The sequence below is a fragment of the Geospiza fortis genome, unplaced genomic scaffold, assembly GCF_000277835.1.
Source record: "Geospiza fortis unplaced genomic scaffold, GeoFor_1.0 scaffold200, whole genome shotgun sequence".
Taxonomy (NCBI): Eukaryota; Metazoa; Chordata; class Aves; order Passeriformes; family Thraupidae; genus Geospiza; species Geospiza fortis.
In genome coordinates this window covers 291,176-318,974 of record NW_005054353.1, presented here as the reverse complement: position 1 = coordinate 318,974, position 27,799 = coordinate 291,176, and the positions used below count along the sequence as shown (strand labels likewise).

At 43.2% G+C, this 27,799-nt stretch overlaps 1 protein-coding gene across 1 annotated transcript in view; it reads right to left on the bottom strand.

Annotated features, from left to right (window-relative positions):
- The window catches only part of LAPTM4B (lysosomal protein transmembrane 4 beta), a 59,812-nt gene extending 32,549 nt beyond the window's left edge, over positions 1 to 27,263 (bottom strand). The window contains exons 1-4 of the mRNA XM_005423445.3: positions 27,099 to 27,263; positions 9,320 to 9,431; positions 2,332 to 2,405; positions 1,604 to 1,726 (exon numbers count right to left, since the gene is read on the bottom strand). Of these exons, the coding sequence (XP_005423502.1) occupies positions 1,604 to 1,726; positions 2,332 to 2,405; positions 9,320 to 9,431; positions 27,099 to 27,194 (405 nt within the window). The 5' untranslated portion in view covers positions 27,195 to 27,263. The remainder of the gene's footprint in view (positions 1 to 1,603; positions 1,727 to 2,331; positions 2,406 to 9,319; positions 9,432 to 27,098) is intronic.
- Between the last annotated feature and the right edge of the window lie 536 nt (positions 27,264 to 27,799).

The following is a 27,799-nucleotide window of genomic DNA, read 5'->3' as shown; positions in this document are numbered from 1 at the left end:
CCAGCCCTTCTGTTTTTATTCTGCTTGGTAGCAATGTCAGGCTAATCAGCCTAGAATTATCCTGGAAATCCCCCTTGCCCTTTGGAGCACTGACAGTTTAGCACTCCTGAAGACCTGTGGCACTTCATTATCAGTCCAGAATATGATTTACAACAGCAAGACAAAGATGTGTGCAACCAAAGATTCAGCACTCCAGAGCAGCAGTACAGATCACAGAGTGCTCTGCTGCACCAAATCCCTTCCAAGACCTGTTATTTCTGCTACAGAAGGACCTGTTATTTTTTTATCTGCAAGGAAATAAAGGGATTTTTTAGCACACATTTCAAGAGGAACAGCTGGTCTTTGCCCTTCCAGTGAGTCAGCTCCAAATGTAGCACCAGATTTTCAGCAGACGAGCAGAGGCTTTCAAGTGAATATTGACCAGCCTGTTTTTGTCCCCATCATGTTCTTGCACAGTGACCAAGACTGAGTAAAATCTGGTTACAGCTCATGCTCTGGTGGGTGGGGGGAGTTCTGCAGCCACACAGATGCTTGTGCTGCCAGAAGAGCAGGGCTGGCACTGATGCAGCAGCAGCAGGGGTCTGTAGGCAAAGGACAGGCAGCAAGGCTCCAGCAGTGGCAGTGCCAGCTGTAGCACTCCCAAACCATGGCTGTAATTTGCTCTTTTCCACTCATATCTCTGAGAACCTTTTGATTTATGCCTCTACTTCTCTTCCAATGCACCATCAGCTGTGAATGCAGGTGGGTGTTAAGTAAGATGAAGGATAACAGGCTCCTGATACATCCCAGCTCTCACTGGCATGACACATTGCCTCGTCCTGCAGATTTGTGTGGCTACTTATCTGCCTGCTGGTTCTCATTACCTGTTATTTATACTGGCCAGCTTTCCATCCACACAACAAAGTTCACAGCCAAGCTAATCTGTATTCAGGTTCTCAAGGCAGATTTTCAGAGACATTTGCAGCACTGGCTTCTGCAGAGCTCTGTGACTCCATGTGAACCCTGCTGGACGTGGGACGTGCTCCTGTGATCAGACAGAGGCTGGTGGGCTCTTGCCTTTGCTCTAGGGGGTTGTGATCTTATCTTGTACACTTATGCAATACTGGCCATGGATGTTTGGCCAAAGCAGAATGAGAAGGGAGACTCTAAATGTCCCTAGGACAGAATCCAAAATATTTTCTAGCAAAACCAAACCTACACTCAATCAAATTCCTGCCTAATTAGATGTGTTATAGCTACTGGATAAATTAAAAGGAGCAATAAAATATCCTTGAAAGAGTACCAAAAATAAGCCACTGGATATGAACACAATAACTCTGAATGCAAAAGCAATTATTCATCATCCATGTCTTGCAATATGAGTCTCACTCTGAATGAATGGTGCTAGAGCTTTCACATCATTGCAAAGCTTTTCACAAATATTGTAGTAAGTTACCAATGCAGCCTTGCAAGGATGTTGAATTCAGACTGGCAAGGACTGAAAGAATTTCTCAAGGACTGTATGAGAAGGATACCACCGGCCAGAAATACAGGGCAGAAACTCCACCTTATAGAGACTTTTCCCCCCAAAGCCCCAAAGGTCTGTGAACATGAAGTGATTTACCAGCTGGCGGAGGTAGTCCTGAATTGTGCTGGGATAGACGAGTACACTGATGGCAACCAACGTGTTGAGGGCAAAGTCAAAGATCTGGTAACAGAAGAAAGGGATGATCCAAGCTGCATGTTGCTAAAAAGGAAATAAATTAGAAACTCATCAGCCATAAGTTAAAATAGAGGAATATATGTCTTTCTATAGGAATCTAAGGAATATTTGACATTATGGAGTATTAAATCAGCTAAAAGAAATATGACATTCAGCCAAGAGGTTTGGCCAAGGCAGTTTGGCTGCTTTACTGCAGTCATATGTGCAGTGCAACTCCCACTACTTGTTACATTAGGAGATTCAGAAACCACACAATACTTTTCCTTTCTAATTAATAGGATTAATGTTGGAACAAACCACAGACTTGGGAAGTGAATGGGAAAAAATTCCCTTAACTTTGACAGGTACAAGATTCAGTTCTCTGGATTCACCATTTGCCCAGAGCTCACTCATATTTGAAACTGCAGACAATCAACACAACTGCAGCAGGGGGCCCTGGGGTACCACTGATCTAAGCAATCAGTTCTGCTGCCTCTTCAACTTCCTTTCCCTCTCCCAATTTTCAGCTAAACAAGTAAAGAAGCAATTGTTAGAAAACAGTTTTCTTAATTTTGTTTCTATGGAGTTGTGTGGTTCACTTTATTCATGTCTTCCCTGAATGTAATGAATTACCAAATGTAATGAATTACCTTATATGCACCATATGTAGCCATTGCACAGATCAGAATCATGAGGAGAGAAATTGCAGTGGCAATGCACATATCTGGAAAAGAGACACGACACATCAAAGATTGAAGGTAAATTCAGAGCTTGGTTCAGTTATTTTGCCACCTCCCCCGTGCAGAGCATCTCAAAGGGCAGGGTGGGAGATGGGTGGAGATGGGGTCAGGTGCATTGCTCAGGCATTGCTGGAGGAAATCTCTGGCTTTTGTGGGGAACCTCCTAAATACAAGAAGCACAGACAGTGCTTCTATCTGTTCAAGCTGCAGCTTTACACTGTGCTGACACTTACACCAACACTGTGCAAACCATAGTCTATAGGACTATGGAGATGAATGGTCTGGTTCTTCTACAGATTTTCAAAAATCAGGAGCAGTTTTGACAGGACTGTTTTACTGGTGGTGCTGATATCTGTAGTGAGAATGTGTCTGGTTTTCTGCACTCCAGATTGTTTCTTCACCAACAGCTGCTGCATACCATTGCTCATATATGTCTATACTGGAAAAGGAGCAAAACTGGCAGATAAAGTCATCTTAGCAGAAATAACATCTTGAAAATTTTCATTTCAACCAATAAAACTACAGAGATGTATTTATTAATGGAAATGTATAACTGTCAGAAAAGGTAAAGCAGTAAAGGAAGGAAAATACCCTGTTCTTTAAAGTTTTGATTGGAGGAATTACAGGACTCCTATCTTTTTATTCTACTGCTGACCAGCTTTCAATTAACCTTTTATTAGGTTTAAGAAGCTCCTAAGCCACGAACAGTTGGAAGGAGATCCTGGGGGGAAAAATTACGTTTGGTCTTTTCATATGCACCTCCCTAGGTATCATTACAGACCACTGTCAGGAGACCAGAAGTGAATTTCTGAACTTGACCTTACAGTGAGTTTGGGAGTGCAGTGGAACACTGTGCCTATTTTCTGAGGTTAAGGCAGTGCACAAAGAGGACGTGAGGTATATAGGACATGGCTTTGGAGATCCCACCTCTGTTGGTGTCTGTGAGGTACACGCTGTTCACATCGCTGTCACCAGGTGTGTTTAAACTCCCTGCCTTGATGAGGTACATGGAGGAGCTCTGAGATGCACAAACACACCACAGTGTTCAGGATGTTCACTACCCTGACTTTGGAACCATTCAAAGCGCAAAGATGGCATCATTTCACCACAGAACTGCCACAATATCTAACTCCAGCACATGATGAGGAGCATGGAACAGTCCTCCCTGGATGTATCAAAATCAGATCCTGGGTACCTGCCCTGGAGCCTTCACCCAAGTCTCTGAAAGGATCTGGCAGCTGTGGACAGGTCTCACCTGCCACCACCAGGAAGCAGTGCAGGCTCACCCAGGTGATGGCTGAGGAGGAAGGACAGGCACTAAGTCTGGTCTGTCATTATTTCCAGCCTACCAGAATGATCATCCACGTAGAGAACAAAAGACCCAGTCCTTGATCCTCCTGTGCCTGAGGGAGCACACTTTGCCCTAGATGGCACCAATCCAGATTTCTGCATGCAGAGAGGAACCTGGGACCTGGGAAGCTGGAGGAAAAATGAGCAAGAGGAGACTGCTGCTGGCAGGTGAGGACATGTCCAGAGCTGCTTGTGTTCTCTGGCTCCTGGGGCACTGCACCTACCAGCAGCAGGATTAAGGACTTCAGAACCCAGGTTTCCCCTTTTCCAGAACACTGCCTGTGTCCTAGGTTTCAGGATCCTTGTTCTCTCTCTCTTGCCCCCAAAGTTTGTCCTTGTGATTGCATAGGAACTCAAATGCCACAGAAAGTCCTATGGCAGGTACTTCCTAATTTAATGGATTAAATTGGAAAGATAAAGTGCCCTTTCCTGGCACTTGGAGGAGCACATTCAAACCACTGTGGTCTGATGAGGCCCTGGAGCACAGACATCCTTTCTCACAGTAGAAATGCTTGAATCTTTGTCTTATTGTCAAAATCAGCAGGTCTCACCCAGGAGAGGGGCCTGCACTCAGCAGTGAGTTTAGCCCACCCTGGCGCTCCCTGTTGCCTCCACAGTGGCTTCCTCCAGCTCAGCTCATGGGTGCTACACCATGCCATGGGGCTCCCTGCTCATCATTCAGCAGGGAATGACATCTCAGTCATTCCAAATTGCTCTTCAAAGGCAACTCCCTCTCTTCTTAGAATGTGTAGAGAATCCAGACAACCAGTGCAGTGTTTGAGCTGCATTACCTCAACCAGTTTCTAGGTTTTTAGGAGCTGTAAAGGCTGTGCTGTGCCTGCTAGAAGTGATCTGAATTCTGCCTTCAAGAGGAAGAAGTATCCACAAAATATACCTCTACTAATAAAAGGTACTGCAGCCTCTTAAGACACTTCTGGTTGTGTGGCCATTTACTCTGGCTGCCTACACAGATCCTGTGAAATCAAAATTATTTTGAATAGACCAGGTACAATTAAGGTAATGAAAAAAAAAGTGAAAATGGCTGCTGTAGCCACTAACCTCAATTGAACCTCTGTAAAAGAGGCTCATGGATCAATATTTTGATTCTGACCATCAGTTTGGAGGCACTGCTTATGCATTTGTTCTTGATCCCAACCACCTTCTTCCTGCATCTGGGTGGGAAGCTGCTGCCATTGTCATTTGCAGCAGATGCAAGAGTCACAGGTTCCACTTTGCTGGTGACTGTGGCAGTACTGCTTCAGAGCCAGAGCCCAGCAAACTGTGATGAACTTGACATTGAAGATCTGGTCTGACACACTCCTGCTCTCTGTCTCCAGTGTATCCCTAAATGTGCTCCACCATGCCAAGTCCTAGTTGGCTCAAGCTAGTTCTTTCTCATTTAAGGCTTCAGTGGGTTTTTTTGAGCTGTGTCAGCTTCAATTAATCAGAGTGAAACTAGATATGCAGCACATTAAATGAGAAACTGTCAGGGGTGTGTGATTTTTTTTCCAGCCATGCTGTGCTTTCTATGGCCAGAAGGGCTGTACTTGGACTGCTGAAGGGGTTATCCAGCCTGTTTGTCCTAGATGGCTTTCTGAGTTTTCTCCTTGGGTTTAAAGAAACCAGTTGAGTTTTTTAATTCTTATACTTTGCAGTGACATCCTACTTTCCTGCCTCTCCGGAGAGAAGATGCTGCTGGGGCTAGGCAGAGCTGCTGCCATGGAGTATTTGTGTGCACAGCAAGCTGCAGCTCGAGCTCCCTCAAATCACCTCAAAAGTATTTCCTTGCCTTCCCTTCTCCTCTTGCAGAGGTGGGTGCTGCAGGGACAGGGAGGAGCAGCCAGCAAGGCCAGATCCTGTGTGTGGAGTGATGAAGACCTCAAATCCTCGTCACCTGCCCAGCCCTGGAGTTAATCACTGAGAGCAGGGGCCAGAAAGCTGCAGATCAGCAGCCTGCAGTCCTCTCTCAGTCCACTCTCCCAGCCTTATTTATCCAAGAGCCTCCTGACTGCCAGCTGAGGATTACTGCCTTGCTCTCTCCTGCAGGCTGCTTGTGCAAGCTTGATGCCACTGCTGCCAGCCACCATGCAGCCCCCTGGGTCACAACCTGCACAGCAGCAGCATTATTTCCCTGGGGAAGAGAGGAGGGCAATGAGAAGGAAAGAGTATTCTGCACCTTTGAGCCCAGCACATTCACTCTAGAGTATAAAATTAAAGGGGAAGATGCTGCCCTGAATATCTCATACTGGGAAGGGATTTAGCTTTTTGCCCCTCCCTATATCTGGGACTAGTACTACATAAGAGGTGTTGATGGACTGGGACGGGAATGTACCTACTCCACCACTTCCATTTATCCCCCAGCAGAAGTCCAAGCCTGCTATCTGTAGATTTCTTTATAAAGTTTTTCTATTTTAATTAATATTTTTAAGTCCTCGGTGCATGTTATATTCAGCAGAGAGACCCTCACATTATTGTCCCCTGTCCTGAGATGTCTGCTTGTCCTGTCTGCCCATCCCAGGGCAGGGACACAGGCAGATTTTGACCTAAGTTGCTGATATCAGTGTCAAAGCTCCCCTCAGTTTCCGTAGGTCATGCAGAGGATTTCAATCCTTGCTGTCATGTGGCCTGTGGAGTATCACACACACACGTCTCTGACACTATGACAGCAGTAAATAAAACCAAGCTACACCCACTGCTTGTTTGGGCTGCTGACATGTCAGGATGATGATCTGTGTGTCTGAAGAAGCTGAGCAGAAGGCTCAGGCAAAACCCTCTGGGAAGCCAAAATGAATTAGAGGGCTTTTCCATCTCCTGTTCTGAGATAATCAGTCTTTTAACAGCAGCAGTATTACATTGAGCAGTTCATACATTTCTGATTTTCCCTAGTCCAGCTTCTAAACTCCCTCAGGAAATAATAAAAAGAAAGATGAGACTAAATGGGCTCAGCTGAATATCCAGCACAGGGGAAGCCCAGCATTTTACCAGGTTCTGAGATGTACATCTTGGAGAGCCACACAAACCACACACACTGGTGTGCACAGCAAGCTGCAGCTCGAGCAGCTTGTTCCTCCTTCCAGTACCTCCCTCTGCCACACGGTTAAGGCTTGGCAGAATTTCTTCCCCCTTGCTTCCTTTTCTAGAATAGAAGGGAAAATAAATAGCCTAGAGCTTTTTCCTGAGTGTTCAGGTAAATCCTTTCTCTGACTAATCAAACAGGTACTTTGGAGCCTCTGGTCATGCCCTTGGAACCACACTAAATCCTGGGATTAGAACTGATGTTGCACTGGTATTTCCAAGCAGTTTGCACTAGACTGGCTGTGGCTCTGCAGGTGGCAGGAATTTTTCCCACTGCTGGAACAGAAATTTGAGAATTCTCCATAAACCAGGCACAGCTAGAAACAAATCTGAATATGAATATTGGGGGAAATCCTGGTTTCTTGGAAGTCAAGGGAAACCTGTCATTAACTTAATTTGACTACTGTGACACAGCTGATAAGTTTTTTCCATATTATATTTTCAGATCTTTTATGAGGGATCCTCTTACAGGAGAGAGAGGAAGAGAGTGACAAATTTTGCATGTAAACTCTGTGTCTGCATTTTTTTGTTGTTTGCTATTGATAGCAGGATCAACAGGAATGACAATAATGGCTATTAGTGTTTGTGTCATTATTATTTGTCAACAGAAATACATACAGATAACAAATTTGGGACCTTCTTTAGCAGAAAAAAGTATACATCTTCCTGTATTTCATACACATGGTTTCAATGCATAGAGCTAACCTGGAAAACACTGTTTCAAAAAAGACAAATAACAGTAGGAAAAGAGAAGAGTATGTGGAAGTTTTTCTGATTATTTATCTCATAATAAAACATTTCATTACATTTGAACAAATACAGTCATGCTTAAAGAATAGAAAAAAGAAATTATCTCCTGCCAGCTATTTCCAGTAACCATAAAAGTCAGTAGCTTGACTCAACTGCCTTTACTCAGTAAGGCACCAAACCAGAGGGAGTCAAAGAATAAAAGGAGACATTAATTCAAGTGTTCATTCGTAATTTAACTGCCTGTGAAATGTTCCCTTTACCAAATGGAAATGAGGCTGCCTGGCCCATAAGCCATCCTTTCACAGTCTTGCAGGGTTCACTTCAGAAGCCTTGATAAAAATATATAGAAAATACAATTTTCAAGTGTAGATGGAAATCCCCAATGTACTTTATCTGACAGCTACTGCATTACAAAACAGAATTACAATTTGAAAGCCTTGGGCACTGGCAGGCCTCTGATGTCAGCTATATAAAACCACACTGACAGACAGTTATTACCAAGGTTAATCTCTGAGAATTAGGACAAGGCAGTCAGTTTTAATATGTCAGAATCAGCTAGGAGCCCATCTGTATCTACTAGAGTCCTTACTTTCTTAAATGCAGTTATATAAAAAGATTTTTAGTCGGAAGTTGTAGGTGGGTTTTCAATGAAGACACAATAAAGTTGCAATCACCCCTTATCATTAATTCAGTGTAGACCCTCAAGGCATATTTGCATAAAGACCTTGTGGAAATAAGCATCCCTTCAATGATACCCAGCATCTCTGACACAACAATGGGCAATTTTTTTTCTCATGTGTGGGACTATTGCTTCTCCTACAGACATTTTATTGACTTCAGTAGGAATGAGAAAAGGACTTAGAACCTTTAGCTGTGGATGGGGAGATTCTGAGCAAAAAGACAGGAGGGTGACTAGCAACAGACCATGTTTCAGACTACTATGAGAAATGTTGAATGTAACAATCTTGTGAGCAGAAATGAAAATAAACAAACATTTTTATCAAAATCACATGGAGGGAAAACTTTACTAGATATGAATTAATTAAATCAACAAACCACCAAATAATTTGGAAAAGTTATGGAACAAGGAAACATTCTCAAAGGACAAGAGTTTTTGTAGGAGACATAAATGGTCTAGCTCACGCTTCTCTGAAACCATATTGAAGATTTTCTATGATGCCTTTCAGTAAGAGAAGGAATTGCTCTGTTATTGCTAATATGCCTGCGACTGTACAGTTGATATTTGCATTTGCATCTATTTGAGAAGGTTTGTGCAAGTCATGCCACGTGCACAGGGGATGCATGAATACATCCAGCATGAAGGAACACACTCAGCTGTCTGAACAGCAGCGTGGCTCTTGTGCACATGCAGGCTCTTGGGATGTGGTCCTGCAAGATGCAGAGACTCCCTCTGGCCTGCAAAATTCCCCTGGGGATTTCAGCACCATGCTCAGGGATACATCTCCCTGCCAAGGGCTGGCTCTGCCCCTGCCAAGCCAGGACACAGCAGAGCAGATGGATTGATTACTAACAGGTAGGTGGCAGATAAGGTTACTACTAGGAAACAAGTTCGAACTGTGTCATGACACCTTTCACAATAAAAATGCATCTGCAAGATACAAAGGTGAAGCAATACTTAAAAGGACAGTAATTACTGAAATGATAGGACAGTTACATAAATGCTGGAGCAATGAGTGCTGGTAATTAGGGAATTTGTACTTACTGGCATCATCCATAAATTCAAATTCACCCCCTAATTCAGCACTAGTCAGGTGGTACTGGTCAGGATCAGTCAGGGCACTCAGCAGAATCAGCAAGACCACCGAATTTATAATCTACAGAGAGGAAAAAGGGAAAAGGATCAGTCTGTGAAAGTAATCCATGAAAAACCTCTGGGTAGCACACACCCACCATGTTTCACACCAGCTGATAGACACTGTATCCCAGCTGTACAACTGTAGTATTTAACTAACACTGCAATTAATTTCTCGAAGTTGGTAAACAGGACTTACTTCTTCCCTCAGCAGCAGCATGAAAATTAAACAAAATGTAGATTATCTCTTTTAATTCCAACTCTATTCCACAACAGAAAAGTTACTGCTGCTCTTTCAGACTATAAAACATGTTATCACATCCACCAGTCATTCTGAGATTATTACAAATGGGTGCTGTAATCAAGGACTATCAGCATGGCAGAACCAGAATTGGGGACAGACCCTGTAAAACTGCTAGATGACCAAAGAGGAGCTCAATTACTGGAAAGGGCTGTGTTCTAAGAGGCCATGAGTGAGGGGCTGGTTCAGGTGAGCTGCTAAATGAGGAGGCCTGGGGGGGTGGCAATGTGAGCCCCGTGTCTGATGCTCACATTCCTGTGTCATATGGCACAGATGGACATTCACAACCACCAAGGCCTTGGCTATGAAATGCAGTAAGTGAATGAAATGCCAAGAATATCAAGTGATCCAGCAGAAGCGGATTGTCAACAATCAGCTATGGACAGATTGGAGAGGTAGCCAAGAGCTGTACTTTAAAATAAATCTGAACAAAATGCTCATATTGCTTTGAAGTGAAGAGAACTAATTGCAGAAAAGAAGATTGTTCAGCATGAAATAATACAGCCAGGCTAAAAGCTTATTCTACAGGACTAGGAAGATAACTGGTGAAGAAGAAAATGGAAAGAAGAAAGCTGAAAACAGTAGACTTGGAAAGATGGATTTCATTGCTTTGGTTCTCACTTCAAAGTCATCCTAATCTGATCACGGGTTACTAACAGCAACAAGAAGGTGTAGGTGTAGCACAGGTTATTTCAAGACATAACAGGCTAGAGAATTTCTCAGGTAAGATAAATCCTTTTTGATAGGTAAATTCCATCAAGTCCAGCTGATACCAGATCTGTTAGCAATCTTTGAAAACTGCTGAGAATAGATTGAGTTCACAAGACAAGAAAAGAGCAAGCACAGTTTATGCAATTTCAAAGCAGGAAGGTCATGCAATGAATTTCTAGATAGACTGGGAGAACAAAATAAGAACAGATAATCAAGCAGTCTCCCCATTAACACTTCAAATTTGTATGGTGACAAGTAACAATCACCACGGGATTGTCAAGGACAAACTGTAAGTAATTGATCTTATTTTCCTTTTCTCACAGACCAAGAGGCCTTATGGATAGGGCAGAAGCAGTCGATAGTATCTCTGCATCTTAGCTCCCTTTTTGACATTTTGAGATTCTCACAAACGAGCATGGAAAACCGGGTTTGGTTGAATGTGCAGGAATGTGAATGCCAGCTGGATAAGTGTACTGAAAGAACAGCTGTGACAGATTCAAGGATTCACAGCCAGCAAAGATACATCGATTAGAGTTTTCCAGTATCGAGAGACTTGTTAAGTCACTCATAACCTCTACCTTTCTCTAATTTGCAGACAAGCTGTAAGCACTTTGTGAAATAAGATTACAATTATTTTGACCAACTAGAGCAGAATTCAGACAACAGAGCACAATTCAGCACCAAAAAGCATAGAGAAACACATTTGTGAAGAACTTCAGAAGAATGTGAGGCAAAAACACTAAGTGACAACTGCTCAGAAAGGAGTCTGAGTACAGCAGTGAATTAACTGAACACAACTCAGTGAAATCCCACAAGCTCATCTTTGTGGCTACACAGTGCTGGACAGTGCTGCAGAAACCTGGGCAGTAGATGCATAAACTACCCTCCCACTTGCCCTCCATGGGCCCCTGCAGAAAGGATTCAAAATCCTTCTAAAATGTACAAGGAAAAACCCCGGAGAGGATCCTGCATCAGAACAGAGGGCAGTGAGACATCTGGAATGTAGGACAGAGGGAAAAACCAGGGGTTGCTTCGCAAGGAAAAGGTAGGGGGAGGTGCTCTCAGTCTCTTATGAGCAGAAAGGTGGGGGAAAAGAACAAGGAAACAAATCCACTGCGTAAACAGATCTGAATTATAGCAAAAGAAAATTTAAGTTAGACAGTGTGGTGAAAAATAAGAAAAGCAGATACAGATTGTCTGGAGGGGGTTAGAGATTGTCAGTACTGCATTTTTACATAGAATAGTTAAATAGCTGTGTGTGGAGAATGTTGTAGCATGATCTTGTCTTGGCTTTCTCTTGGTTTTGAAGACATCAGATGACTATTAAAATTTAAAGTACATTCCACAAATCTTACTGGGTCATAACATTATGTATAACTCCATATCACAACTTAGTTCTTGTTTTATACTCCTTTGTGGAAAGCTAGAAGATATAAGCCGGTAATAAATATGTTACCTAAGAAGACTACTCAAAATATCCAAGCAATCAGAAACCATAAATGCATAGAGTTTATTTAAAGACATATTTTTGGGTACAGATATAACCATGAAAATTCATAAAATACTGACCTACACACTCTACTTTCTCCTTATGGATATGTCCTGATTCAGATTATGTGATTGTCAGCATTGCCTTAAATTCTGTATAAGACATAGATTGTGTTTGCCTGATCTGAAGTCTGCTGCAGTCAGTAGGAATCTCTCTAATGCTCTTTAGTGCATTACTTTTCTGCTCTATCAGTTTGTTCTCTTGAGATGCTCATAATCATCTGAGCACTTTCCAGCTGTGCTGTCAGCAGTGCAAGTGAAATACACCACGTGTTTGTTTGCTCCTTCTTTCTCCCAGAAATGTGTGCACAGTTGGGTGTATTGTGTTCATTTGGGTTTTCCTTTTGTTTTGAAAGTGATGTGACTGTTGAATTTTGAAAAATGCTCTAATGCATAAATTCTGTCTGTCTAAAAACTTACTGATGTAATGTTTTCCAAGGACACACAATCAAGGACAAGAGCATAAAAAATTATTCCCTGTTGGTATATGCAGTTAGTATGAGAGTTGAAATCTCCATTCTAGGAAAAGCAAAAGAGATTCCTGCGCTCTTTTGATAGGCCCAAAATTTCCTTCAAGATGGTTTACATTTCTTCAGCAACAAATAGTGTAGTAACCAATTAGCAATGCTAAGAAAGCATTTTAATTATGTAAAGTTGCAGGAAGCTGCTAAACCCTGTACCTTCCCAGTGAGACACTCTGTCCTCCTTTCATGGATGGAGAAACTGAAACGTGTCCATGGCCATACAGCAGTGGGGTTGCAGCAGGATGCTCTCCCTGGAATGGGGTAAAATCACTTGAGCAGTGTCCTCTTTCCAAAGCTATCAGTGGTAAACAAAGAAGGGGCATTCATGCTGCCTTTGGTGTTGAACAATAGCTGAAGCCAAGGCTGACTCAATCCCGAAGTTAAACATTCTGATAGTGAAATGAAAATGTGGCAGACCTGCTAAAATACCTGGATAAAGGAACAAACAAGTGCCCCTGCTGATAGTTAATCTAAAGTTCTGAGCTGACACAGCTGGCCTGGAGACAGAACGGCTGACAGACAATCACCCAGCTCCAAACTGAACAGTAGGGCTTTCTACCACACCCCTTCCTGCAGTGCATGTGTGGGGACCTCTCCCTTGAGTGGGGATGCCCTTCAAGGTTACCTTTCAAGGCTGAGTGAAAGAAACTGGCCCTTGGTCCCTGATATGGGTGGGTAACATCAATCTGTTAGTAACAATTAAATATCAACTAATTTTTTTGCTAGCTTTAATACAATTGTTTCAATATTGCTTTGTGGTGTACTGTAATAGTTGCTATATCTCCTATACTGTGTAGTGAATAATTCTGGTTAAGATAGTTTTGTCTAATCATTATAATAATAAAAAAATTCTATTTATTTATATATATCTGGTTTGCTGTCCTTCATCCTGTGGGACAAAGTTGTATAAAGGTTCAGTTATACCTATATAATCCTTCAGACCTAAACTGTTGATGAAGTCTGGGGTTAAGACTGGATCCAGCCATACCCAGACTCCTCTAGGAGGAGTTTAAAGAGCAAGGGGATCCTTTCTACACCCTGTAACTCAACAGGAGGATTTCTTTAATAAACTTTATCTGAAGCTCCCACTTTGCCCATGACAGGTGTTCAATAAGAATAAAATGCAAGACTTTGCACTATCAAGTCAGAACTGTGACCACTGCAGCTGATTGCACCCAGTGCTGCCAGGGGCTTGGGAGAGGAGCTCTAGGGACACTCAGCCTTACCTGACCTGCACAGCCCCAACCTGGGCCTCTCCACACCCCTGCCCATGGCCCAGGACCCCATCCAGGGCAGCCTGGGGTCTCTGTCCCAGTGGTACAAGACACGCCAGACCCCAGCCATGCTCCCTGGGGGACCCTGCAAAGGCATGTTGCAGCTTGTCTCCAGCTGTGTCCCTGGCCCCAGCCCTCTCTGCTTTTGGTTGGCCCCCCTGGTTTATCCCCTGCCCTGCTGGGGCTGGTGGTGATCAGCCCCAGTTCTGCTTCTGGGCTCAGTCCCTCCAGGATGGTGTTCAGAGTGCCCTAACAACACACTGGACAAAGAACCTGCAGAAAGTCCTAAAAATGCCCAACTGTGCCCTTATTCTGATATGGAAATAAAATAATTATCTTTAGAAAATCCAAAATCTTACTTTTCTGGCAGCCAGATGGAATTACATCCACTTTTTTAATCAATGAAGGGGAGGAAAATAACAAATAATGCTTTATAGAAAATAATAAATAATGCTTTATAGAAACCACAAAATGTATGAAGCCAAGGGGAAAGAAGAAATAGTGTGGAAGAGACATCCAGATATTGGAGCAGTAACTGGAGTTCCTGCTGTGGGCTTACAAAACATAATTTCAGATTTGAGTAGAAGACACTTCAAACAGCAAGAGCTGTGTGAGGAAGGTGCATGCAGGCATGAGCAAGACAGGCAGCAGGTGATGAGACTGGGACTGACCACCAGCCACCGATGCTGCTGCCACCTGCACTGCGATAAAGAGCCAGCAGATTAGGCACAATGTGAGCAGTTCTGCTGGAGAGGATGTCCAGTGTTTAGGATGCAAGGACACAACCTCATGTCTTCCACAGGCAGCACCCAGCAATTAGAAACTATATAATGCACGAAAATTTCAGACATCTACAGTCAATAAGTCAGCTTTTCTCCATGTCATTGGTTACAGAGGTCAGCAGTGAACTGTGGTGACCCACAGGAATAAAATGCAGGGGAGAGGTGTCAGAAACCACTGCAGCAACAGGTGATCAGAAAACAAATATCACTATCATTTCAGACCTTTTGTAGAAGTGCAGCAGCATGATATCTATCCCAGCTTATCTAAAATAAAATTAGTTCCAGTAGCTTCTAAGAGCATGCCATTAACATCAATCTACTGATGATCCCTAACTCAAGCAGACAGAGAAATGTTTTGGCCAACAACTTACATAAATGTCTGTAAACACTGAAAGGATTGCCAGGAGATACAATGGCTTTCAGTCAAGAGTCAAAATAAAATAGCTTTGTTAAAGGAGTTTAGAAGAAGAAATATTATGCTCACTTTAAATTAATACACTGCATTAAAAACAGAGTGATGTTTCTATTGAAGTCTACAGGTTCCCCTCTACAAATATTCTACTACAGCTCTCCCAAGGCTTTCCAATGCAGTGAAGAGAGATACCTATATTTACAGGAAAAAAGAAGAAGCCCCCCTCCCAGCTTTATTTCTATTGAGGGTTCAATCTATAACTGAATCCACGCATGTAGCAGTCTGAGTGTTATGGGTGGTGAAAGATATTTGTACAGTTTTAATTCTGTGACTGCTTTCAGCCTCACTGAACTCAAGAGAGATCCACCTAAGTAAGCACTCTCCTCAAATCTCAGCATTGGTGGAGAACTAACTCCCTGCCTGTGCCCCTTTTTACAGTTCCAGAGCTGTTTTCATGACACTGGGAAGCCCTGGAATATGTAGGAACTGGCACACAGAGTTCTAGCATATTTTTAGTATCCCACAAAACTGGCATGGTTTAGTTTGTTGTCCTCTACAGAGATACTAAGGAAGCAAATTGCAAGGACATTAATTTTAGTACTAAGAAATCCTAAACATTTTTAGTAAAACTTAAAAAAATCTCAAGCAGAACCCCTGTTCCCTCTTCTCTGTTTGTCTCCAAAAAACTCAAGGCAGTTTTGAGTCTAGGTATCTGTTCTTTACAGAAATGATAGAAACAAAACATCAGTCTGAAACTACTTTTGCTCCTTGAAACTAAACAGGAGAGTATTTTCTAGCACTTGGATAGTTGAAGTCAGCATCACTATCAGAAAAAGTAAGAATGAATGGAAAATGTCTATTTAAGAATCTCAGTGTCTAATTCTCCCTGTCTACCTTCCCCTTTTCACTAGGCATGTTCTTTGCATATTTTCGTTTTTTTCTTTAGTCATAGAAGATCTTAATAAAAGCAAGAACACTTTTGTTCATCAAAAGGACAAAAGAACTCTACAAAGGAAAAAAAATCAGGTTCAGGATTTAACTAGCTCATGGTAGATTTGCACTATCTGGGGTGCATTTCCCAAACTTCTCTGTTAGTGTAGATAATGAATTAAGGTTTATTGTCCCATATAGGAAGATTTTTCTGTCTGTTCTCTGTCTCCCTGTTAGGCAGAGTTCTGTGTTTGTAAGTGCTCACTGGGGGCTTTTTCTGAGCTCTGACTGAAGAAGAAACAAGGAGGCAATTTTATCAATAGAGGTTTTAAGCTCAGTGCTGTGAAGAGCAGGCAAATAGCACAAATAGCACATAAGGAACAAGAAACAAGATGTCCCTTCTGTGTACCCATGTTTCTTGACAAGTCTGACAGCAGCGATTCAATCCCTTTCCCTCTGGGGGCACAGGATCTACATCTGAGCCCACCACAGCCATGGTGTGAACTCCAGGAGAGGAGCAGCAGGAGAACCCTGGCTGTCACAGTACACACCTCTCTATTTCTCCTGTTGTGTAAGCTTTCTGCCTCATGCTAATGAAAATGTTTCAACTTTCCAGCGCCTGGGGACAAGCTGCAGATGTGTTTGTGATGCACAACTGAATGAGGGGTCCGAGTTAGAAACCCAGACACCCTCAAGTATCTTTTCATCCAATGGAGCAAAACAGCCTGAACAGAAACAGAAAGAGGGACACTTGAACTTGGGTTAAAAGGGAATCCTTCCCTCCTTTGACCAGTGAAACTCATTATCAGGCATTATTACTGAAGCCAAAAGGTTGAAGGAATTCAGAAAAGGATGAGCTATTTATTAAAAGGAAATGCAAGTGTTTAGTCATATCACAAAAGATCTGGAAAAGAAAATATAAGCCTTCCTGCTTCAGGTGACTGCCCAACCTTAACATTTCAGGATAATAAAAGAAAATGTTGTCCCTGAACAAGCTGTTCTTTCTCCCTATGTGGTTTCTCAAAGCATGGTTCTGGCTGTTATCTGAAATACTGCACTGGAATAGGAAGAGCATTAGTCAGGTCAGAAGCAGCAATTATGTTTTAATATCCTTTAATTGGGAGAAGACAGGGTAGAGCCTGCAATTATTGTCACTATTTTTCCATACTGCTTATGAGAAGGCAAAGAATCATCCAGGCAGGCTCAGACTAGCATATTACAAAGTCCATATTATAGAGAGCATATAATAGAAAGCTGCATAAAATATTTCAGTCAGCCTTCATACACAATTGCAGCTTTGATTGCTATGACACTCAACACTGAACTTAAAAGATTATGCTGATTAAATTGATATAGGAAGTCCAGAATAATTTACCAGCACTCTTCTATACAAATGACTCAACTACTGCCTATTGCCAATCTTTTAATAAGCTTAAAACCCAAACCACAAGAGGTCAGTTATTAGTGAAATATGGTAATGCTTAAATTTCTTTTTAAAAAAATAGATGGACAGATTGTGCAATATGCACATGAGAGCTTTCTGCCTCCCTAGAGATAGAGTTTAGTTTGTTATATACTTGTGAGAGACTGAAATGTTATGGTTTGTGGCTTAGATATTGTTAGGAAGGACTTTTTGCCCATCAGGGCAAGACTGTATAAAGAAGCTGCAAGCACCAAAGCCCTCCTCTCCATGAAGCTGCCTCCTGAGGGGAACTTGAGACTGTGAGTTAAGCTGCCTAAGGGTACTTGAGATAAGATAAAGGTGACACTATTGTTCAATCATCTCAGGTCTAGGGAGGAGACAGAGTGAGGGAGAATGAAGTATCCTCCAGAAAGCCAAATCCAGCAGCTGTCCTGAAAATCAGCTCTGGCTGGGTCTGCTGAGTCTGCACAGACTCCTCCCAACCAAGGGGCAGGAGGAGAGTTTTGGGTGCGTGGCATACACCAGAGACAGTGAACATCCATCCTCCCCTACACCAACCCCACGGGCCACAGCCATGGGACATTCATGAGAGGCAGCTGAGGGGGTGCCATAATCCATCAGAGACCCCCCAGAGTGCTCCCAGACTTGTTCCTGAGGCCTGGCACCAGAGCACTGCACGTGATGCAAACAATGCAACTGCTCCAGAGCCTGCGGCAAGAGACTGTGCCAAACTTGCTCCTGCAGGGGAGCTCCCTGGGCATTCCCAGCTGCCCTGAGTGTACATTAATCCACTGAACTCTGTGTTTTGAGGGACCCTCACCACCAAGGAGACCAGAAGAACAGGATCAATAGGACACCACCAGGATCCACGGAGTGGTGATATTTTCTACTTAATATCTCTTTCTACCTCCCATTTGCTGTTAAATAAAATCCATACTACTGACTTTGGCATATGGTCTTGCTTGCGCCTTAATTTGGGCAGAGGCATCTCTTTCCTAATTTTAATAACAGAATTGTAACATTATTTAATCTTAGTCCTTCCCTGGTTTAAGGAAACAAGCTATTTGTACACAAATTTATTAGTGGAGTCTTTGTTACTTTTCCATTGTACTTAAAGCAAGTTGAACCTGTATCTAAGGAAAGTCCTGAAAATGATTGCTGAGATCTTCTGCCCAGCAAGACCTCTAGGGAAATATTTATGGAGGAAATATAATCACATATACAATTATATCATTGCCAAATCAACTCACAATTTCTCCTAAAGGTCATCTTGGTTCAGGATGCAGTGGAGAACTAGCAAAGAATTCGTATGCAATAAAACCTTATTAGAAAAAGGGTTGCTCAGGTGGGATTTGCTTGGTTTCTGCATTTCTCCTTCACTTCCAAAAATGCTTGTTTGAGCCTTGCAGCTGACTGAAAGCTTGAGGGCAGACCTGCTGAAGTGTGACTGTGATGTGAGCTGTGGCAGCTCCCACAGATGCAGACTTTGGTGTGGCCTTGTGACAGAGGATGGGTCAGGCAGCACCACTGTAGATGCTACCTGGGCTGGGCTGTCCAGGCACCCACTGGCCCTGGCCATCACTTTGTGTGTCCTACAGCAGCCCACAGTGCTGTCTGTGCTCAGAGTCCCCTCCACCCTCCTGCACTTGGCCGCTGCACTGCTGAGAGGACTGTGCTCTGCTTTGGAGAGACACAAACAAACACTTCATAAAAAAACAAAACCAACAAAAACCAACACCAAAACACACCAAATCTTTGATCCATTATTCTTATGCAGCCACCACAGGCAATATCCAGAGAAGCCATACAAGTGACTGCACCCTTCCAGCACTCTGCAGCCCAAGGCAGGGATTTAGTCATGCAAAGAAGAAGTGGAAGGATGGTACAGTACAGATAATTACAGAAATAGTAAAGAACACGATCACATGTATCCTGTCTGGCTGGCCACAGCTGTTTCACTGTTGGGAAATGCCTCTCTCCAAGGTGAAAATCTCCCACAAACCTGTGTTTCTGCCAAAAGCATTTGTCCTGTCTGTTTTAAGTAGCTTAATATATCTCTGGATAGAACAAGACCTTGCTCAGCACATGCCAGCAACAAAATGAAAAGCAGTCACAGCACTCTCAAAAGCCTTTCAAGGCTGAGGACTAGGAGGACAATAGCTAGAGCTGACTGCAGACACCTGAAAAAGAGCTGACCCTCAGGAGGTCCAGGAACAGTGTGCTAGGCTCAAGTCCATATCAATCTTCAGGGATGCCTCCCTGGCAGTTCACCTCACATTGAACAGGAACACTCTCTGACACCTTCAGACACAAGTGTGGGTTTTTGCTTCTTATTCTGCTGTTTGGAGATTTGGGACTTTAAATCTCCAGCCCTGCTTGAGAACAGCACAGAAACTGCCCTGCACATCTTCAAGCCTCGGCCACTTTAAACTTCCAGAGTTTTACAGTCAAAGCACAAGCCTCACAATAAAACAAGAGAAAAAGAAAGCAATCAAGGAAATTAATTCCTGGCTATTTTGCAACATCCGTTCCATATGTCCAAGAATATATAAGACTAATTGCATTTTCACTGACGTCAGTCTAATCAACGATCAGTTTAGGAAGCTTAATGTGTTCTCCTCTGGCTCACTAGGAGATACATATTAACCTTCAACAGAACTTCCAAACACATTTTACTTGATTAATGTAATACCTCCTCTCCTTTCTATAAATATATTCATGATTTTTTGTATAAAAACCCAAATGTAATTACAGCATACTGAACTCTTAATGGGATTCTTTCCTTCAACAAGCATTTTATGTAAACTTTGCTCCTCTTACAACCAACCATCTGTTTTCTCACTGGAGGGAATTTATTATCCAATTGAAGGCCTTAATAAGAAAAAATGGGTATTTTACAAAGGTTTGCAGTTTCTGAGGTGCTAATTGTATTGATTACATGAGACAACTGTGTCATTATCAAAACAACTGATGCAGATTATCAGCAGTCATTGCAATGATTACATACTCCATGAAACATCCTGCTGTGGTGTTTGGGGACATAAGAAAAACTGCCTATGTTAGGGGATTAGAGCTTAAAGACATTTTCATAAATCCTTGTGTTGTGTCACAGACTAATAAACAGTTCAGTAAGTGCAAGAGCTGCCCAAAAGACATTTTCAAGAAATTTTATCCCTCCAATGACTTAAAAGGTTTTTGCAAGAAAAAAACATTTTTAATAATTGTTTTAATGTCATTCTGATGTATGAAAGAGTCTGGGACAGACTAATAAAATGCTGCTTCTACTTCTTTCTGCAGCACAGGAAACACACAAATATGTTGGTTTTTTTTCACCTAGAGCAGAAAGCACAGGTAAAACTTGGGATATGGTATACCAATGAACCCATCTTCTGCTCACATAACCTTTTCAATGAACCTCTTCTGCTCAGGGATGGATTCTGTCACACACAGCTAAGTGATTAGGCTCTTTGCAAGCTATTTTATTGATTGTGCCATTTAAATTCCTCCCATGCTGTCCTTTATTTTGCAATTCGACTGAAGAGGGCCTGAAGCATGAACTGGAGAAAAAAAGATGGGATAAGGTCCTGCACTGCAGAAACCAACCTGGGCCTGTGCATAGCACAAGAGTTCTTAAAGAAGTTCTCCTGATGCCATTCTTGAAGCTAATAACTGTTAAATTATTTAACAATGTATCTCTAGAGAAGTTACAATCAGAATTTGGTTATTGAGACGGTCCTTCAGATAAGATTATTTTGTTCATGCTAATAATGATCATTATTGGTCTTTATTTTTTGCTATGACATACCTAAAATTCATACATGTGCTTTCAGTTTGTTAAGAAAATACCACACAGGGCCTGAGCAGGTATTTGTGTGTAGAATCAGTAATTTTTTTCCCCCTGGTCTTGAAGATAATGAAATGGATGTGATTCAGTCCGAGAGCATATACCCTGAACCTCCTCTGACTCCAGTCTCAGCTGGATATTCAACATGTACATCAATCATCAGGGAAGCCTTGAAAAGGAAGATTAATATTCTCCTTTATTCATAATGAATTCCAAGTTTTCTCTCCACTCTCCACAATAGCAAGCATGTGCATAGGAAGAGTCTAATGAGTTATTTGGGAATGTTACTGGGTTTTTTCTATGATCTTGTCTTTCACCTTATGAAGTACAGACAATAGAAAAACTAATGATCATTTTATAGACATGGCACTTGGGGACTAAATAAATATTTAATCAATTCAGCCATTTCTATTAGAAGAATTGGGAATCTCGAGTAATTTGACATTATGACACCTTCACTTGCGAGTGGAGAAATTTCACGCACTGCTGACGCTACATCTCCTACCAAGGGATGGGAATTAGGAATGTCATCGGCATCACCCAGCTCCTTCCCCTGAATACACAGCCCAGGTCTTGGCCATGGAGAGGAAACACCAGGTGAATTCACAGCAAGCCCCTTTCTGCAGGAATCCTTTCCCCAGGGCCAGCAGTACTGGGCTGTCAGTGGGGATGGTAAAGGTGCAGGATAATCCCACCCATCCCCAGCTATATCCCACTGGCACAACACAGGAAGAGACATCCCTGGGTGATGTGAAGGAACTGAGCCTTCAGTGAGCTGGCTACTATGGCCCTTCATACAGACATAAAGTTGAAAATCCTTTATTTTTAGCCCACTTCATTCCATATAAAGACAAAGCAAGCTAATTTTCAAAGTAAAACACAAGGTCTCATATCAGTATTCATGAAAATTCCCACAACCTGACACTGAGATAACACCTCAGGCTTTCTGATTGTGTAATTTTGCTCTTTTCACAACTTCAGTTCTTTTTTCAGTTTTCAAAATCTCCTGATTCTCCCAGGTTTAAAAATAATCAAAACTTCTTAGAATTTCTTTGTTTTTCCTAAAAAGGCCTTCACCACCTGTTCAAGGGACCCTCAGCCACAGGTTTGGTGATGTGAGTAGTCTCAGACAGTGTAAAGCTTGTAGGAGAGTGGATGGAGCAGCTTGGAAGGCTTCAGTGCAGGGATATTTTGTTTACATGAGCAGTCACTGCTGATCTCTACCCCCTGCCAAGTAAACCAAGATTACTGAAATCTTCTAACTGGTATTTAAGCACATTGCCATACATGCTGTTTTGCATGAGGCTTGAAAAATGCCAGGACATAAATGTGGCCTAGTCACAAAATGTATATTTTGACTCTCCTTTTGACAGCAGATCAAGTTCACTTTACCAATCTTGTCAGGGGGTTCAACCTTAAATCAGCGAGACCATAGCCCATTGTGCTTTTCTTTTCCTTTGCAATAGTAGTCTACTACCAGTATATTTTTTCATCATTAGGATTCAATCCTTTCACTAAAAGATTACTGGGACAGAGATGGATATTAGACATGCTTTCAACAGTATATTCAAAAAAAACTCAGAACTGAAATGTCACAACCAGCAATTCATGCTGAGCTTTCCACAAATAGCACCTCAAACATTTAACCCACCTTGGCTAAAAACTTCAGCTTGCTCTATTTATGTTCTTACTGCACATCCTTCAGTGAGAGCCGCACAGCTCGATAACCTGTGGTTATAAAAGGTTCTCAGCCTCCCATTAGTTTTTATTTTTAGCCCCTCACTGTCAGGAGCTCCGGGAGGGCAGCGGCTCCCCAGGCGTGGCAATGGTGAATGCAGAGCACACCCCGTTCTGCAAGAATCCCTTGCCCAGGGCCAGCAGCACTGGAGGTGCTAAAGGTGATGCTGCAGGGTCCTGGAGGGGCTGTGGGACCAGGGGGAGGAGCAGCCTGTGCCCAAGGCTCTGCTGCACTGAGGCACTGGGCACACAGAGCTCAAACAAGAAGGCCCCTTCTTTTATCGTTGTTTTTTTTTAATAGATACCTTACAAATTTTAAAATACAATTCCTTACAATTCCATCTTTTCCCCACCAAAGCAATCAGAAATAATCAGCAATCAGAATTCCTGCTATCCCAGATGGTGTCGGTGGATCCTCAGGGTGTGCAGAAACCTCACTGTCAGGAGAGTGGAAAATCCTTCCATGTCACTGTCAGCATATCTGATGTTGCTCCTTCTTTGTGTTTTAGACAAGGAAAGTGGAGTCCATTTCCTCAGGAAGAAGACATGCTGTGTTTGTAAATGCTGTCACTGACAGGGGTGTTGTTATTCTGACTCACCAGCACTGAGTGGGTCACTTGGAAACTGAAATGCCAGTTTGCACCAGACTCCATCACCCACTGGAGATCAGAACTGAAGTTGGCTCATTTCAGCATTGTCACTGTTCTGAACAGCACAGTGACAAAATTCAGCTATGGGAAGTGACTTTCTAATTTCACTTGGTTTGTTTTTTTTAAATACAACACTTGTAAGACTTTTGTGCCCCAAAATGTTTCTGCGTTACTACTGCGGCTTCTGATGTCGTTATAATACAGACAAGTGTACAGTCCATCTCAGATAAAACCTCAAAAATTAATAACCAGCCAAACCAAACTGGTCCTCAGGTTTGAAATAAACATTAACCCCCAGTCAGCCATACTGCTGACTGGGGTTTAATGTTTTTTTTTAATCCTTACCATAATGTTTGTATTTAACATTGCAGCACCCTCCGTTAAGCTTTTCTCCCCAAGGCAGCACACTAGTCCCTGTAGTGTGGGCTATTCTGCAACCCCATCAGATATTCTTTTCAGGAAATTTCCCCGGGCTACTCCAACATTTACAAGTCACTTTTTACACTGAAGTATCTCAGTGCTCAGTGGCAGTATGTATATTGAATTATTTTGCTATATTGCAACATCACCCAGCAGTGTGTTATATTTCTGTAGATGAGCACCAATGGCTCTACCAGGAAGAAACTGCTGAAACAGAAGAGCTATAGAAACATTAGTATTCTGAGATCCATCATGTTCTAAAATAAAGTTAAATATTTATTTCTCAGCTATTGATACGTTATGAGACCATTTTAAGTGTCTGTGGCTGCTGTGCTTGAGTTGGAAAAGCTCTCTGCCCCTTGGGAAAACTTTTGTGGGAAAACGCCCTCAACAGAAGCATTGACAACTCCACGTGCACTTGGCTTCCCACTCTCCCCACTATTTGTGGGAATCCAAACACCCAGTTAAACATTAAAACTAAATTAAAACATTAAACTTAAAGCTTATTGATTGGGGGGTGGGGGGTGGAATGTTGAGACACAGCCCTGATGCTGAGCCAGCAGTGCTCAGCAGCAGACAAAACACTGGTGTGTTATCAACACCTTTCCAACTCCCGGTGCACAGCGTGGAACCCAGAAGGCTGCTCTGGGAAGATGAATTCCATCTCAGCCGCTACTTTTTCCACATTTACTCAGACATTAAATTCTGCCTCCTGAAATTCTGCTAACTCAAAACTGGTTCAACATGCAAAAATGTTGTGTTAAAAGTCTGCCAAAACTTCTAAGCTACTGCTTTTTCCTCCTTCAGATGCTTCCGCTACTGAATCATTGTATTCATTGTCATAAACTTACACCTCACAGGTAGTGAGAAATGAAAAAGCAACAAGAAAACTATTCATTCTCAAGGTTGATGTTTTTCCTCAAGCAATTTCCTGTAAGGAATAATGGCAAAGCATATGTAGAATAGATGTTGGTGTTGCAAAAACTCAGAGACAGTTTTTGAACTTTGAAGTAATGCTCATAAGTCATGTGTGGTTTGGAGTTATGCAATCACCCAGAATACATGCAGAGAAAAAAAATGCCACCAGGACAACATCTATTTTATGTTAACCCTCAACAGCACATGGTAATAAAATCATGATATGGGTTTATATGTTATGTTATATGGTTTTATATGTTATGTTATATGGTTATGTAATCAAACCATAACTGTTCTTCTGAGCCAAAGAAATCCATTTGTATTTGACTTTATCAACCAGATCTTTCAACCAGGGCCATTCATTCAAGGAACTACTCCTTCCTTCCTTTTTGTTTCCTAACATAATAAGCAATCAAAAAGGCTTAGCATTTATTATCTACATGCATCAAAATATCTATTCTTAATTTTTAAATTTAAAATTTAAATACTTGTAATAGCAAAAAAAGCACAGAAAGAAATGTGTGCTCTATCAGTTTGAAGTAATTTAGAAATCCACCCTGAAAAAGTTATGAAAGCAAAAGAAACAAGAGGTGTAAATCAGGAAATACCTGCTCATAAGAAAGGAAATTTAAGACCAAATTTTGCAGTAAAATGTGAAATTGGCCCACTGGTATTTAAATGTTTATAACAGATCTTATAACAGTCTTAAAAGCTATCAGACTTTTCTTTGTATCCAAGCCCCGGTGATGCACTTCCCTCTTCCTCAAATAATTTTAGGTCCACTGAACAGATAAAATATCTACATCCCTTTCTCGGTGTGAAAAGGCTTCGTTCAGCTGAAGGCAGAAAGAAATAATAAGCTCCCTAGAAGAAATGTTCAAAAGCTTTCAGGTCATATTACAACCTAGCAAAACTTAATTGCAGCCAGGCAAAGAGAGGCATATTTTACAATATTGCCAGTATTGTACAGCTGTGGATGTTGCTATTAACCATATTTTATTAAACCAGGAGCAAGAAATGGTTCAACTAATGCACAATTTTCTCAGTGGTGAAATACACATTTTACAGGACATAGAACATTTTATATGATTTCTAGGACATAAATGTCAACCTAGCTTTTTTTATTACACGGGTTGAATTTATTTAATGAGCTGCCTTACAGTGGAGGCAGCCCTGCATTTTTCACTTGCTGCTGCAGGGAATTTCAGTAGTTAGCAAATGAGCCCGGGTCTAATCTGCTTCCGTCTGCAATCATTTGAAAAATGATGCTTGGCAAACAGCTCTGCACAGCCTCTCCATCAGACGGAGATCGATTCCTCACACCGAGAAACGGAGCAGGCTGAGAAGTGCATCTACGTTACCTACAGCAAACAACCAGTTCTTTTCATTTTGAACACCCTGCGACTACAGCTGGACCAGCTCTGGGAAAACCGCTTTCCCCACATCGCAAAGGATGGGGAAACAATGGTCAGAGAGGAACTGAGAGCTTCACGCGGCTCCCCGGGCCAAATAACGTCCAACAGCCTTTGGTTACTGATGGTAACGCTGGTGTCCCCAGGGTAAATTCCTCACTCGTGTCCTGAAATCCCGGCAGAAGCAAGGTATCTTTCCAGTACCTGCGAACAGCTGCCTGGAAGGTTTCAGCTCCCTACCAGGCAGGACAAAACGCTACTGCCAAACGATTACCTGCCACACAGGGAACAGCAGTGACAAGAACACCCGAACGCTGTATGAACCAGCGACCAGAGATGATCAAACACGATTTTCTCCGCGGCGTGCCCAGGGGCCGGGCAGCCTTGCTGGAGCTAATGCACCGGCGGGGCCCGTTGCTGCAGCCACCCCGGTCTGAGACCACCCAGAAGTTTGGGGGGAAAGCTTCACCCCAGGGGTCTTCACTTATCACGTTTTCAACCCCCTCACAGCTTTTGGGTTGAGACTCCCGCGCCTGCCCGTGCAGTGTGTCCTGTATCTCCTGCCCGCTGCCCTGAGCCCTGCACACGCACTCGCTCCGTGCCCCAGTTTCGCAGAGCCGGTGCCCGCCGGGATCAGCGGCGCTGCCTGCGCATTCCGCTGCTCCAACAACGCGGCTCCCTCCGAATCCCGCCTGGGCCGCCCGGGCAGCCTGAGCCGCTGCCATCGGCATCCCCACCCCCGGAGCAGCCCCTCAGGCTGCCCCTGCAGCGGCGCCGAGCGCCCGGAGCCGGGCCGCCCTTACCAGGTACCAGACGCCGAGGATGATGGTGCCGGTGCGGACATGGCAGCAGAGGCAGCAGCTGTTGGAGGAGAAACGCGCCCAGGGCGAGCTCAGCATCTCCGCGCCTCCTCGGGGCTCCGCCGCTCCGCGTCTCTGTCCGCGCCGCTCCGCGGGGCGGGGCCGGGCTGGGGCCGCCCCTCCCGGCGGGCGGGGCCGAGAGCACGGCACGGCACGGCACAGCCCGGCGGAGGGAGCTCTGCGGGCGCCTGTCCCCGCAGCAGCAGCAGCAGCTCGGAGCAGCGGCCCCGAAGCGCGGAAGAGTGTCGGGATGCGCAGTCCCGGGCGTTCAGCGAGCGGCAGCCCGGCCCCAGCCCTGCTGGGCCACGGACGCTCCTCGGGGGACGCTCCCCGCCGCGCCTGGAATGAGCCCAGGTGAGGGTGAACCGGCTCGGCGCTTCCTTGGCAAAGCTTGTGGTGCTTCTCGCAATTTTTGAGTGGCAAAGTAACAGAAATAAACTCCATTTCTCTATAAGGAAAGATAATATCGGAGGAGGTCACGGAATCTTTTGAATTTACCCCAAAACCTTTGTTTTCTTTCACAGTGCCCTCCTAATCCGCTCCCAAAGTTGCTGCTATTGGGGTGCCTGGAATTTCTTCGTGTCACTGATATACAAGGTAACATTGAGCTCATGGCCACTACCTGTAGTTAATGTCCTGATGAT